General features: G+C 50.8%; 1 protein-coding gene across 1 annotated transcript in view; it reads left to right on the top strand.

The window, feature by feature from the left end:
• ZNF618 (zinc finger protein 618) overlaps positions 1–13,591 on the top strand; it is a 150,778-nt gene that overhangs the window by 122,144 nt on the left and 15,043 nt on the right. Inside the window, exons 12-13 of the mRNA XM_059486664.1 lie at positions 1,631–1,714; positions 2,802–2,858. Of these exons, the coding sequence (XP_059342647.1) occupies positions 1,631–1,714; positions 2,802–2,858 (141 nt within the window). The remainder of the gene's footprint in view (positions 1–1,630; positions 1,715–2,801; positions 2,859–13,591) is intronic.

Raw genomic sequence — 13,591 nt, 5'->3', positions numbered from 1 at the left:
TTGGGGGGAAGCCTACGGGATGAAGGCAAAACCACCATGCCAATTCTTTACAAAGGTCTTTGGAGACCTCCATCTCACTTCCACTTGTGACATAAGCCAGGACTTGAACCTGGGTCTCTTGGGAGGGGTGAGTTGACCCAAACCATTTTGTCACTGTCTGATTTTCCTGTTATTTAAGGCCTCTTGTTTCTGTTATTTATCTGTCAAGTGGCCTCGGTAGATAATGTTTCCAGTTCCTTTTCAGCCCTGTTTGATGCATTTCTGTTTCAGTTGATTTGGTTACCAAGTTTGCTTGTGTTCCTGAATTTTAGGAGTCAGGAGTGTAGTTGATTGAGAGTTTCAGAAGCCTGCTCAGGACTTGGAAGAGTCCACTGAGGACTGGCTGGGCCAAAATCCATGGGCTGGGCTCTTCCTTCAGTTCAGGTCTCTGGTAGCCCCAAGGCCCACGTGTGTGAGCCACACTGCAGCCCTGGGAGCTGCAGGGACCTGGGCCCTCTGACAAGTCCTGACAGCAGTTCTGACCACTCCAGTGGTCTGCAGGAATAAAATCATGGTGTGGCAGCACTTTTCAGGAGTCCCCATCACTCCTGAATGAAAGGCTTGTGTCCCCAGCCCTGCCCAGTCTGCCGGCTATGCCCAGCAGAGCCAGGCCTTGTCCCTGTGAAGCCCTCAGGTGACAGTGGGCTCCAGAATGAGAGTGCAGGGCGAGGGCCTGTCCAGCACAGGCCACACACATTGCTCTGGCCAGTTCATTTTTGTTTAATCTCTAGTTTATCCTTTGAGCCACCACAGTAAATCCATTTGCCTGGGTATTGCAGACCCAGTGAAGTGAGACAGGACCTCCTTGCACTGTTGAGCTGGTGCTGAGGGACAGCAGCTTGAGCAGGGTGGGAACCCCGAGCTGTGCTGTGCAGGGATGCTCCAGGGATAATTCAGGGATGCTCCAGGGCTTGTGGCCACTGCCAGGGGCAGGAAGTACCTGGGTGCCCTGGAGGAGCCTCCCAGTGCAGTCACTGGGACCTGCCCTGTGCTGTGGCTGGAGAGGGCCCTGACAGGAGCTCAGGGGGGCTCAGGGAACAAGGGCACTGCTGGGAAGCCCAGAGCCAGAGGATCTTCCACAGCTTTTCCAGACATGGTGGGCAGGCTCTGGGACAACCCTTCAGGCCTCTGCTTCAACATTTCCAGGAGGGTGTTTAGGAAGGGAGTGCAGGTGGCTGGGAAGCACAAGAAAAGCTGGCACAGCACTTCTGTAAGTGACACTTTGGTGTGGTGTGAGGCCCTGAGCTCAGTCTCAGACTGCTCACAGGAGTTAAGGGCTGCTTGTTGCCTTAAGGAAGAGTAAGATAAGGGTTGGGGTTTTTTTCAGGACCTTTCTGGTTCAGTCAGGACTGGTGTTCATGGGCTCCCTAAGAGCCAATCCAGGCCCCTCAGCCAGAAGACATTCAAGAAAAATCCCCACCTGTTATCCCTTCACTGAATCTGGCCCATTTGCCTCCAAAATGAGGTATTTGACCTTTCTGCTGTACTCAGGGTCTGTGATTATGTGGCACAGGAGCATGTCTTGCCTCCTGTCTGCCTGGTTCTGCATCAGTGTTGACCAGTCACCATTCCTGCTTTGTTCTCCACCCAGCAGAAAGTGCTTTCAGCAGAAGAGTGGAAGGCAAAGTGCAAAACAACTTTGAAGAAACAAACAGCAATTCCCAGAACTCCAGTGGTAAGTGTGGTCACCCTTTCCTGCTGCTTCCATGTTCCTCTCCAAGCAGGACCCAGCTGTGTCAGTGGATGTGGGTGTATTGTGGGGTACCTTGTTTAGGCTCACAGGCAGCCAGCCCTCCTGGTAGTGCCTTATCCTCCCTGCTCCCCAGGCTCCTGGCACCCCAGCCCTGGCACACAGGCCATGGGGGATTCCTGCTGCCAAGGACCAGGCACTTGAACATTGATTTTTCAGAGGGGAGCCAAGATGTGGAAAAAGGATGGATGGAGATCAGATCAAGCAGCACTTGTGCTGTGTCTGTGTATCAGTGCAGTCCTGCTGGAGCAAAGCCATTTGCAAGCAGCAGAAATTTGAGGACTGTGGGTAGAAGAGCAGTTTGCAGGTTACAGTGATGCTGAGCATGACAGTTTATTTAAATGTCACTGCAACCAATGCCCAGCTGTTTCTGCAGTCAGACACTGTGTGAATCTCACAGTGAATCAGATGTGTGTATGTGAGACCAAAATATGTGTGCTAGAAGAAATGAAATTCCCCTCCACTTGTGCAGTCCATGTGGTAGTAACTGAACATAACCAGTGGCCTAGACAATTTTGTTCAGGTCCAGCACCTACAGAGTTTTCTGTGCAAGGTTTTTATCCTGCCTGTGTATTGCCCAGCCTTCCAGTGGGCCACTACCATTCTCCCAATAGGAGCAAAAGTGACAGACCAGATGAAACATCAATTTAGCATCTTGCTGCAGAGATAAATAACATGGTAGCAGAAAAGCCTGGCCTCCCTCCATTCCCCATCCAAGAGAAGCAGAATATGTGGGGCTGGCAATGCCTCTGGCTGGAATGGGCAGGTGAGGGCTGGGATATCTCCCTGGAGCAGGTCACACAGTGTCTGTTGGGGGTTAGACCTGCCTCAGAAGCAAGTCAGGGGCTTTCTGGAACCATGTTGAAAAGCAGGGCTGTGGTGTTGGAAAACCCATGTGTGGTAGCAGAGTGGGTGATGGGAAATGGGGAAGAAGGTTGTTTGTTGCTAAAATACTGTGTGTTGTGTTTTGGGAGAAAATCCTGTACTAATCCATCATTCACCACAATTGCAGCTGGTCATTCGGGGACAGAGAAACCTAAAGAAAAGAGGTGTAAGCAGAACCCATCAGGTGAGCTTGTCTCTGTTTCAGGCCCTTAGTCCTGGTCCTGCTGGACACTCAGAGTCCTTGGGGCTGCCCAGGCCCTGGTCAGTAAGCCCAGCCTGGCTGGCAGACCTGACTCAGGGCAGTGCAGGCTCTGAGTTGCAGAGTTCCCAGCCTGGCTGCAGCTCTGGACGTGGCCCTGGCCTCTCAGCAGCTCCTGTCTTGTCTTCTGGGGGTGCTGTCAGTGTTTGAAGGGTTTCAAAGCCTTTAAGTGCACATCTGTAAATGCCAACACACCACTTGGGGCCCTGACTCCTTTGGAGCCATTGGAAAGTAGCAGCCTGAGATTGTACCTATTTTATTCCTGTCAAACCTTGTACAGCCAACAAAGGAAGGGCAGAAATACCTTCCTTTCTATCAGACAGCTCATTCCTGAAGCCAAGAAAGCTGCATTGGAAACCTGCTGGCTGTTCTTGTCAAGTTTTGCAGGAGGGGGGATGAACCTGCCCAGGAGGCTCTGACGAGAAACACAAACACAGTGGCTGTGCTGGACAGTGCAAGCCTTCAGTTCTTGCTGAACTATTAAATACTGACCCACTGTTGCTGTGACACATCTCCCAAACTCTCCCTGCCATCTCCTTGTACCAGCTCACATCACACTCATCCTCCTCAATCTGTTTCTTTCTGGACTGCAACATTTAAAGCACATGAGTGAAAGTTCACAGCAAAAACCAAAACAAAACCAGAAATTCTTACCAGCTGAGTAGAAAGTTTCATGTGATTTGCTCATCTTGTTTCCCTGTAAGGAGTGTTTCTGTCTGCACCATGTGTAGTGTCAGTTTATTTTAGTGGCTCAGTCGAGGGCCTGGCAGGCTGCAGAGGGGTTGCAAGTCACTCACCTGGACCTTTGATTGAGCAGGAAACCTGAGGAACTCTAGTGAGCTGCCCAGGACTGGTCTGAGGGCAGCTGGGCTCTGGTGGAAGTGGTTGCTTTCTGCATTAAGGAGTTGACATGCTCCTGAAAGCCAGGCTGGTGCATGGGGATGTATAAACTTTTCCCTTTTTCCTCCCTTTATCTGTCCTGCATCCTCTTTTCTTCCCCAGCCGTGTTGTCCCCCTTTGGCTCAGTTTTTGTGCTGCTTCCCATTCACTGCTCTTTTCCAGCCCTTGCACCACCAAGCCATTTTCTTCTTATTCCTTCCAGGAGTCCCAATGGCCTCACTGACAGCAGCCTGGGTGAGCATCACCAGTCACCCTGTGTGTCCCTGGTGGTCAGAGAGGCCTGGAGGGCTCTGTGTGCTCAGCTGTCCAGGCAGAGCTCCCTGCAGCTGCCTTTTGGAAGAGCTGGCATGTCCTTGCCTCCTCCTTTTCTTTCTTCCCATGGCTGTGTCTCAGTGGGGTGACAAACCCCGTGTGGCTCAGTGTCACACGTGGAATGGGAGCTCTGGGGTGATTCTGCCACCATTGGCTTGTCCTCTCTTTGCTTCAGCCAGCAGATTCCTCCCAGGCAGGGAAGCAGGTGATGGCAATGTGGTGGGCAATGACAGAAGGATGGACACTTCTGTCCTCCCACTCCCATCTGCTGTTTGCTTGTCACCAAACTGCTGCTGTAAGGAACAGTCACCAGGTTTGGGAGGTAAATGTAGGTCCCAGCTGAGCAGCCAAGAGCTGTGGGGCTTGGCCTTGTTAAATGCCTGATGGCTCTTGTTCTCTGTGGGTGTGAGTTTGTGTCACAGGCTTGGATACAGAGATACCAGAGAGATTTTTAGGCCACCCATCTGGGGACATTCTGCTTTTTCCCTGTGCCACCATCCTGGCTGCAGTGGCACAGATCCCTTGGTGTGTGGAGTGAGGGGCAGGACAAGCAGAAGAGGGAGGTCAGTAACTAAAACCACCTAAAATACTCAGGGGTGCAATGCTGTAGGGAGTCCTGGGTGGGAATAGGAATGGAAAATGTTGGATTTCAGATGTCACTTCCCTGTGCACACAACCCTAGTCCTTGTCACAGTGAGTGCAGGCACCTGGCACCCTTACAGTGTGAGCTGGCATTGGGTGCCCATAAAGCAGAGCTCTGAGCTGGTGCCAAGCTCTGCTTTGGGCCTGAGGTGAGTCCCAGCTCTGTCCCCCAGCAGGGCGGGCTGGAGGCAGGGACTGGGTGAAGGTCTCGAGCTGTCATCCACATTGTGATTGGAGAGTGCTCTTTGTGCTCATGGAAAGGGGTCTCCACAGCCACTTGAACTTGCTTTTTGCTGAAACCTGAATGATCCACAGTGCTTCAAAAATAGCATCCTGCTAAAGTGTTCCAATTGCTCCCTTTGCAGCCTGGGGAGAAGCAGAGTCCCAAGTCACACAGGGGGCTTCTGTTCATCCACTGCTGAGCTGAGGGAGGCCAGAAAGCAGTGCCATGACCTGATCCTGAAGCATGGAATTGGCTCACTGGCTTCTGCTGTTATTCCTTAGGGTGCCATAAAGCTGCTTTCAAGGGAACCCTCCCTGGTGGGGGCCGTTCTGCCAACTCCTGACACATGCTGGGGTTTTAAATTCTCAAGAGGCCAAACAATATTTCAAGGCCAGCTTGTGCAATGTAAAAGGCAGTGATGATCAGCCTGGGCATGGGCAGGGAAACCCCCAGGAAGGGGCTGAGCTGAGTGTGGTGTCCACAGTGAAGGTCACTGCCTTCCTTTCCATCCATGTGTGGTTGAGAGGAGCCTTGGCTGGGGCTGGGCCCTGCTCTGGTGCCCTCTGTCACCTCAGGGCTCCCAGGCAGGGACAGGAACCATCCCTAACTCAAGTGTTCACAGCCTCATGCAGCTTGAGCCCTTGTTTTGGGCATGTGGATGACTCCTTTGTGAAATAAAGGCCGAGAGGGATTAAGGGAATTGTGAGAATCCAAGAAATAAAAGAAAAGCAAAAAAGGAGAAAAAAAGCTCTTTAGTTTCAACACCTTCAAATACAGCTATCAAAGGGGAAATCTAATTGAAATTGTCAGTGTTTGTTGAAGTCTGAATTTGCTCAGTGTTGCAGGTGTGAAAGAGAACAGTTAAAATTATGTAGGGAATTGGGAAATATTTTGAACTTTCAAGGTTGATTTAAGCTGTATAAATATGTCTTAATTTCATCTACTGCTTTAGGGAACTACTACCGTAAGAACTTCCAGTGCAACAAATTTTAGCATTTAGAGTTTTTAAAATGTCAACACTTTTCATTCCTATTTGCACAGGGAAGCTTTGCTTTCCAACACTGTTTATTCCAAACTGGGGAAAGGGTCAATGGAAATGTCTTCTTTTTTTGAAGCAGTTTGTGCCAAGCTGAGATCAAGATTGAGACCAGAAAGATATGATTTTCTACATTTGATATAGAGTTAAAATTCTTGGAAGAGCCTGAAAATCTCCTGTTGTCAGGATTTAAAGGACACAGGACTAGATTTTAAACATGGATTTCAGAAATCACTTTCTTCCCTGGTGTGGCCATAAATCCCCTTCTGCTCAGCCCCTGTGGTCCAGCCATTGCACAGCCCATCCCTGGGGGTTTTTGCTGCAAAGACAGCACTTCTAGGATGGCATTTTTGGTGGGTGAGTGCAGCTTTAGTGTTTGGGGCATAATAATTCTTGATTACTGATTGCAGTGTGACATGAGCACAGCCAGCCCTCGTGCCTCTGCCTCCTGAGGTGCACCCAGCTGCCTCTAGGCTCTGTCAGCACAAATACAACTTCCATTAACATTCATCTGGCAATTCTCTTCCTCATCTGTGGTTGGTTTGTGACTGCTGCATGTCTCCATGGAGCTGGGAGAGCCAAATCTGAGGAGTGAGGAAAGGGGAAGGGAGAGTTGTTCTGTGAGCTTCACTCTGTGCACAGCACAGGCAGTGCTGGTGATGGGGGACACAATTGCACAAATAGCCAGAGCTGCATTCTCACAGCAGCCTGAGGTGCTGTGCCCAGAAGGAGGGGCAGGAGCTGAGTGCAGTTCCCAGCAGGAGAATGAGAGTCACACAGGGAGGGTTCAGTTGAGAAAGTGTCACTTTGCTTGGTTGCGTAAATAAGTCACTGTGCCCACTGGGCATTTGTGTGGAATTGAGGTTTCTAGGAATGAACTGTTTATTTCTGGTGCCACATTCATTTAAGCTGTTCCAGACTTCTCATGTTCAACAGGCAGCTTGCAGACAGGAAGAAATATATCTGGGTTAAAAGAACCACTCAGCAGCCAGTCTCTGTGGGTGACATCCTGCCAGTTGCTCCAGAGCCCTGGGACGTGGGGAGGGGCTGAGGCAATGCCTGTGAAAGCATTGAGGCAAGGAGCACTCAGCAGAACTGGGACCCAGCCAGGGCCAGGGCTGAGGATTGCAGTCTGCAAGCACAGGTACTGGGCTGGTGCTGGACAGGGCAGGGCCAGGACAGTCCCTGGGAGAGCAAAGTGTGGGCAGGAAATCCTGAACCCTCATTTTGCCTGGAGAATCTGTGGAGGGAAAGGTTACAAAGCCCCAGTGCAGGTGATTTATCATTAATCAATCACACTGTGGCATTTCTATGGCTGTTACCTGGATAGGTAGCTTTAGTGGAAGTGATTGTGCTGTAACAGGGGCCTGGCAATGCATGGATAAAAAAAACGTCCAATTATAAATACGAAGACCAGAAAAATCCTAAGAGTCTTCCTTCACATACACCAGTGTTGTATTGAGTACCTGAGGTGCTGTTCCATACTGACAGTGCTCTCCATGTGAGTAGGAAGCCAAGCAGAACGAGGACACTGTGTCAGCACTTGTGCCTGGAGAGCAGCCAGAGGTGATGCTGAGAATTCCTTGAGCTGCTTTGAGTGCTCTGTGCCACTGCTGGGCTCTCTTCCAGATTCTCCTCTGGGGCACAGGGAAGTTGGGGTTTGTCCCTCAAAGGCTGAGGGGCTGCTGCAGGAGCCCTGCAGTGCCTGGGGCCCTGGGCAGTGCCATGGGCACAGTGTGTGCCCTGAGGGAGCAGGGCACCTCCAGGGCAGGGAGCCAGCACAGAGAGGAGGGTGCCCGGGGTAGCCTGCCCTGCTCAGCTGCTCAGCAGGACCAGGTCTGGGACCTGTTTCAGTGAAGATCTTGCCCCAGGTCCTGAGCTCAGCAGCTGCAGGAGCAGCTGGAGCCCTGCAGGCTGATCACAGAGTGTGCAGTGATCATTCCCTGTGAGCTGGTGTCTCCCATGCATCCCAGCCTTGTCTTTGCCCAGCATCATCCATGCCTTCATCTCCATTCCTTAGGGGCTGGCCCTGCTACCTGGAGCCCTTTCCAGCAGCTCAGGTGCTCAGCACAGGGATGTTTAGCAAGAAGGCTCACTGTGCTTGACCCATGCAGTTCCTGAGGGCGGTGTTCCTTCCAAGGAAACCAGGCCAGGTGTGTCAGAGCCCTGAGAGCCTCAGTCGGGAATGTGCCAGCCCACAGCCTTGGACTGGAACCCTTCTGGAAATGCTCTGGGTCTGTGACTGAATATTTAACATTAATAATTAATGATTTCTGCCCCTCTGCAGGGGTCTGACCCTGAAGGACCTCACTTGGGGACTGTAGAAAACCACACATGGTCTGAGGTGCTGGGATCACAGCTTCTGCTCCAGGGCACTGGGGCTGGATGCAGACAAACCCTGCTTGCTCAGGGGCAGCCAGCACACAGCTTTCAGTCACACTTCACAGAAAGGCAGCCTGCAAGGTGTGCTGCATAGGAAATGTGCATTCTCAGCCTGAAGTAACTGCACTGCTTAGGAACTCTCCTTTGGCATCCAGTGAGAGTGAAACACCTTGGTTTTCCTTGCCAGCTTTAGTTTAAAGAAGCTGCGTGTTGAAACTGGGAATTTGCATCTGGAGCATCAAAGAAAGCCTTTGTAAAGGGTTTCTTGCCCCATGGCTTTTCCTTGCTGGCCTCTCTCCTTGTTTCCATTGCTGTAGCATTGGGTGTCTGTTAAAATCTCTGGACATTTTAAATTGGACAGGAAAGATGCAGAACCCTGGCCATGAGAAATTGGGCAAAGGAGAGAAAACGGACATGTTGGACTTGTTGGATTTTGTGTTGAATGGAGCTCCCATCCTGCCCTGCCCTGGATAACTCTGGAAGTGTGCAGTAGGGATAAGGAGCAGGGAGCAGATGGGCAGAGCTGTGTAGAATGCAGCAAGGTCTCTGCCAGTCTCAATATTTAAATCTCTTTCTTTTTTGCAGAAACCGCAAGTCCCCTGATTTCAAATCCTTTCCCGCTTTTACAAAGTAAGTGTGATGGATGTCTGTGGTGCAAAAGGCAGGGACTGCCCTCCTGCAGCCCTGCTGCCCTGCCCTCTGAGCAATTTTCATCAATAAATGCTTTTTTATTATGAGTCCAGGTGTCAGAGAATAAAATGCCTCACTTCTGTGGCTCTGGTGTCAGATTTAAATGCAACAGAAATCCTCCAGGGTGTTTCTGTGCAGTCTGGGGCTGCCAAATCACTTCATATTCAGTCTTCAGGGAGTTTTTTGTGAGCGTGTTTTGAGACCAAGATTTGAAAATGACCCCATATTTGAGTTACATTTGCACACAGAAAAACTTGTGATGAGGGCTCAGCTCAGTAAAGTTCCTGTGGCCTGGCATTGGACACTGGGAGTGAGCAGGGCTGGGATGGTGGACAGGGGGTCTCTGCTGCAGATTCTGCACTGTGGCCTTGATGTTTCAGCAGGTGGAGCTTCTTCCCTTGCCTTGCAGTGTGTTTGATTGCTGGGTCTGGCTTTGGGGTGATTTGTGCCAGCCTGGTGGTGTGAGCCAGCCCTGAGTGCCACACCCTGAGCGTGCCCATGGTGAGGAGGAGGATGCTGTTCTTCCTCCTCTTACAAACCTGAGAGAGAAGCAAGGGCTTTATTGAGAACATGAGTTCATGCAGGAAGAGAAATCCAATTAATGCCCAGATATTTGACAAGGGTGGTGAATTTGGGACTCCTCTTTTGCAAGCATACTCCAGAGCACCTTGTTACCACTTGCTGTTTGAGCTGGCTGGAAATGACAGAAGGTCTGTTTTCAAGAAGCTTCCACTGATTTTGGGGTGTGCTGGTGTTTTTGTAGGAGCCTGCTGCTGGTTCTCCTGCTTTGTCTTGTGGGTTTGTGTCAAAGGGAAGGTGCAATTCACTGCTAGTGAAGCTAAAGCCAATGGAAACATTGGGTGGAAATGCTGAGAAGTTTTCCTCACAGTTGTTCTGCATTTGTTTTTCACCAAGATGTGGACAGAGGTGTTGAAATGTGGGTTTTCACTGCTGAGGAAAGAGCAGCCATGGTGACACCCTGCTGGGTGTCTGTCACTGCACAAGCACCTCAGGGCACTTGCTGAAACTTTCTGTTAAAGCTCTCAACTCCTGTTCCCTCCTGGCTTCAGACCAGGCTCTGCTGTTTTCCCTGGCTTAGATGTGGCAATGAGAGTTAACATGGCAATTAGAGTGATTTATTTAACCCAAGCACTGGCACTGCTTTTGCTCTGCCTCTCCTCACACAGCTGGGGCCTTGCTCACTGGGTAAAGCCCTGCTAAAAGGGTCTAATTATAGCCTTGGGGAAAGATGTTTTAAATTGTGCAACCAGATGTGAGTGTCAGTTCTGGGTGGCTCAGGACACTGAAGAGGTTTAACAGCTGCTAGTTGAAACTGCTCTCAGAAAACACCTCCACAAGCACAGGGGGCTTCCCTTGTCCCACCAGCAGCTGGGAGCAGAAGGACAGAGAGCAAAAGGGGAGAGCTGGGGCCCTTTGCTGAGCTCAGCCCACCTGAAGGAGAGCAGATCCTAAGGCTGAGTAAGGAAGAGCTGAAATTCCCAGGGGAAGGACAAGCAGAGGGCCAGCAGTGGTGGGAGAGAAGGAGAATGGGGCACAGCTGTGGCTCAGATGGGTGTGCAAAGCAGTTTTGACAACTTTTCCAGTTCATGGTAAAGAGAAATCAAAGGGAGGAGAATCGACTGGATTATCAGCCCAGGTGAACAGACTTTTCCCTGGTTTGGGATACAGATTGCCTCTTTCTTTCTTCTCTCCACCTTCCAGATCCCTCTTGCTCTTGTAGCCCTGGCACATCCCACCCTCCCTGCAGCCAGCCTGACTGTTCCCAGCTCTGCATCTGGAGCATGAGGGGCTCAGAGAGCTCTGGGAAGTGAAGTGAGTTCATTCATTCCCATGAGGATTCTGCACATCCTCCTAAGCATCCCTTCCCCTGCTCCCAGGAAATATTGTGGAATTGTTGGGTGAATTTAAATTTTATACTTATTTTTAATGTGGCTCAGTTTTATTTGTGGTAAACTTACACTTCTGTATGTCTTTGTGTCAGAATTATTTAGAAAACGCTTTGGCATTTTCAGAATATGACATTAGTTTTTGATATAGGTGGTGATTTTGTTTCCAAATTTGGACATTTCTGGAGTAGAACAGAAGGGGTATCTTTTGGAATTGAGATGAAAATCAACACAATTTTTCTGAGAAGAATCACAAATGAGAGATTTTACCAGTTCACTGGGTGCACTGAGTAGCAGAGATTTGTGGTGCCAAAGGGAGGAGTTTGAGATGAAGAGCTGTGGAGACCTTGGTGGTCACAGCCTGCTGGATTGTGGTGGTTTGACAGGAAATATGTTTTCTGAGATGCTGTAGTTAGGCTAATGAGTGCTCAGATTTTAATACTGGCACTTGGTTTTGCAGATGGGAGAACCCAGAAGAGACTGGACAGGGGTGAGGGGGAGCCAAGCAAGGAGAGAGCTAGAAAAATATCTCAGGTTTGTGCTGATAAAATAGCTGAGAATACAGCAGGAGGGAGGTGAAGCAGCTCAGGGAGACAAAGTGAGCTGAGAAGGAAATGTAAGTGCAACAGGAGAGCAAAATGAGTGTGGGAGAAGTGCAGCTTGGAGAGTGCTGGCTGATGGGGGTTTGCCTGCTGCTGGGGCTGTGACTGAGCTGTGACTGAGCTGTGCTGTGCTGGAACCTGCTCCCGGGGCAGCTGGGGCTGTGTGGGCACAGAAGGGCCCTGGCCCTGCCCTGCTGAGTGGGGCACTGCAGGCAGGGGGGCAGCAGGGAGAGCAGTGAGTGCTGAGGTGTCCATGGCACAGGAGAGCTGCCAGTGCCCAGGGGACCGTGGGGTGACACCTGGGCTGGCAGCACTGACGGGTACAGCAGGGCCTGCTCTGCCCTCTGCTGAGGGGCACACAGCCAGGGGCTGTCAGCAGCAGGCAGCAGGCTCTCACAAGTGTGGCTGCTTTCATTCATTAGAACATTCATAGGTTAATTTTGACCCTTGCAGGGGCAGTCAGGCCCCCTGGGTTTGAGGCATTCCCATCTGAGCAGTGTGGGCTCCGTGAGCAGCACAGGCACAGGCGTGTCTGTAACACAGCTCTTTGGCATTGAAATACAAGCCCAAGAGGGATGGTTTGCACCCACAGGGAGCCTTCTCCTCTCTGACAATTAAAAACAAGTGGAAACAATTAGATTGCATTGTACCTCTTGTGGCATTGTACCACAACCACCTCACTGCTGATGATTTCAGCAGACACAGCCAGTCCCTGCTAATTCCCAAGGACTGAAATCCCCATGTGCCACTCAGTTGTTCAAATCTTCTCTTTTTTCCACAAGCAGTTACTTAAGTACCAAATTTCCAAACTTCCATGCTGCAGCAAGCCCAGGAGCAGCATCACAAGCAGACACAGTGAGTTCAGGCATTGAGCACAACTCCAGGCAGAGCTGGCTCCATCATTCCAGAGGCTCTAGGTTCTCACAGCATAAAAGTACAGGCTTGTTCATGTTCTCTTTTATGTTTTTCCTCATGGATTCCTCTGACCTTGAGGTGGATTCTGGGGTTTTCTCTCTGAAATAGACTTCTCACAAGGTATAGGCAGCCTTGTGCTTCCCTGGGCTTTGGTTCTTCTGTCCTGGGTGCTGGTACTTCTGCTTATTAATTGATACAGAATCTGTTTTTCTCTTCAAACTCAGCTCTAGACTTCTGAAATATTGTAGCAATAGACTCTGCTCAGTGTTTGTGCCAGGCATTTGTATCCACAGTTGTTCATATGCCACATGTTTGTGCATTCTGCTGCTCTGGGACAAAATGCCCCAGTGAGAGATGGCAGTGCTGCTGTGTTCCCAAATTGCAGCACTGTAGTTTGGGATCACATCTGCCATCCAATGCACTCTACTGATGCTGTTTAGACAGGCAACTGCAAACATTTGCTTTTAGGTTAATTCAGTGGAAGAAATGCACTTTCAACATAGAACAGGGCTAAATGTATCTTCCAGCTGACCAGGGAGCTCTGCACCCAGCTCTTTCCTCACTCCAGCTCATCCATATTGCTCTGGCACATGGCTCTCCTGCTCTGCTCTCAGCCTCTGGGCACAGGCCTGGTTCCTGTGCTCCTGCCCTCCACCTCTGCTTCCCTGGCATCCTGCTGCCACCCAGTCCCTGGTGTCACTGCACTTGGTGACAGCCACAGAGCCCCAGCTGAGTTCCCCCATGGCTCTGCTCCACCCCCAGCCTCTGACTACAGCATTTGTCACAACCCAGTGCTCCTTGTCTCACTCAGGAGAGGCAGCAGACACTGGAGAGGACAGAACTGGATGGAAGATGAGCCCAGCAGGCTTTACTCCCAGCACAAACCTGCAGGGACATGCTCAAGGCAGGCTGCAGCAGCCTGGGCCAGCACACCCTGGCCAGTGGGCAGCCTCCAGGAGAAACCTGTGCAGGACCCTGAGATGGCCACCATGGCACCAGGGGCTTCCTGTAGTGCCCTGCCCAGCCCTGGCAGTGAAGTGCAGCAGGAG

Source organism: Ammospiza nelsoni, chromosome 20 (genome assembly GCF_027579445.1).
Source record: "Ammospiza nelsoni isolate bAmmNel1 chromosome 20, bAmmNel1.pri, whole genome shotgun sequence".
NCBI classification, from domain to species: Eukaryota; Metazoa; Chordata; class Aves; order Passeriformes; family Passerellidae; genus Ammospiza; species Ammospiza nelsoni.
Note: the sequence above shows the minus strand (reverse complement) of the source record. Positions and strands in the feature narration are given on the sequence as shown.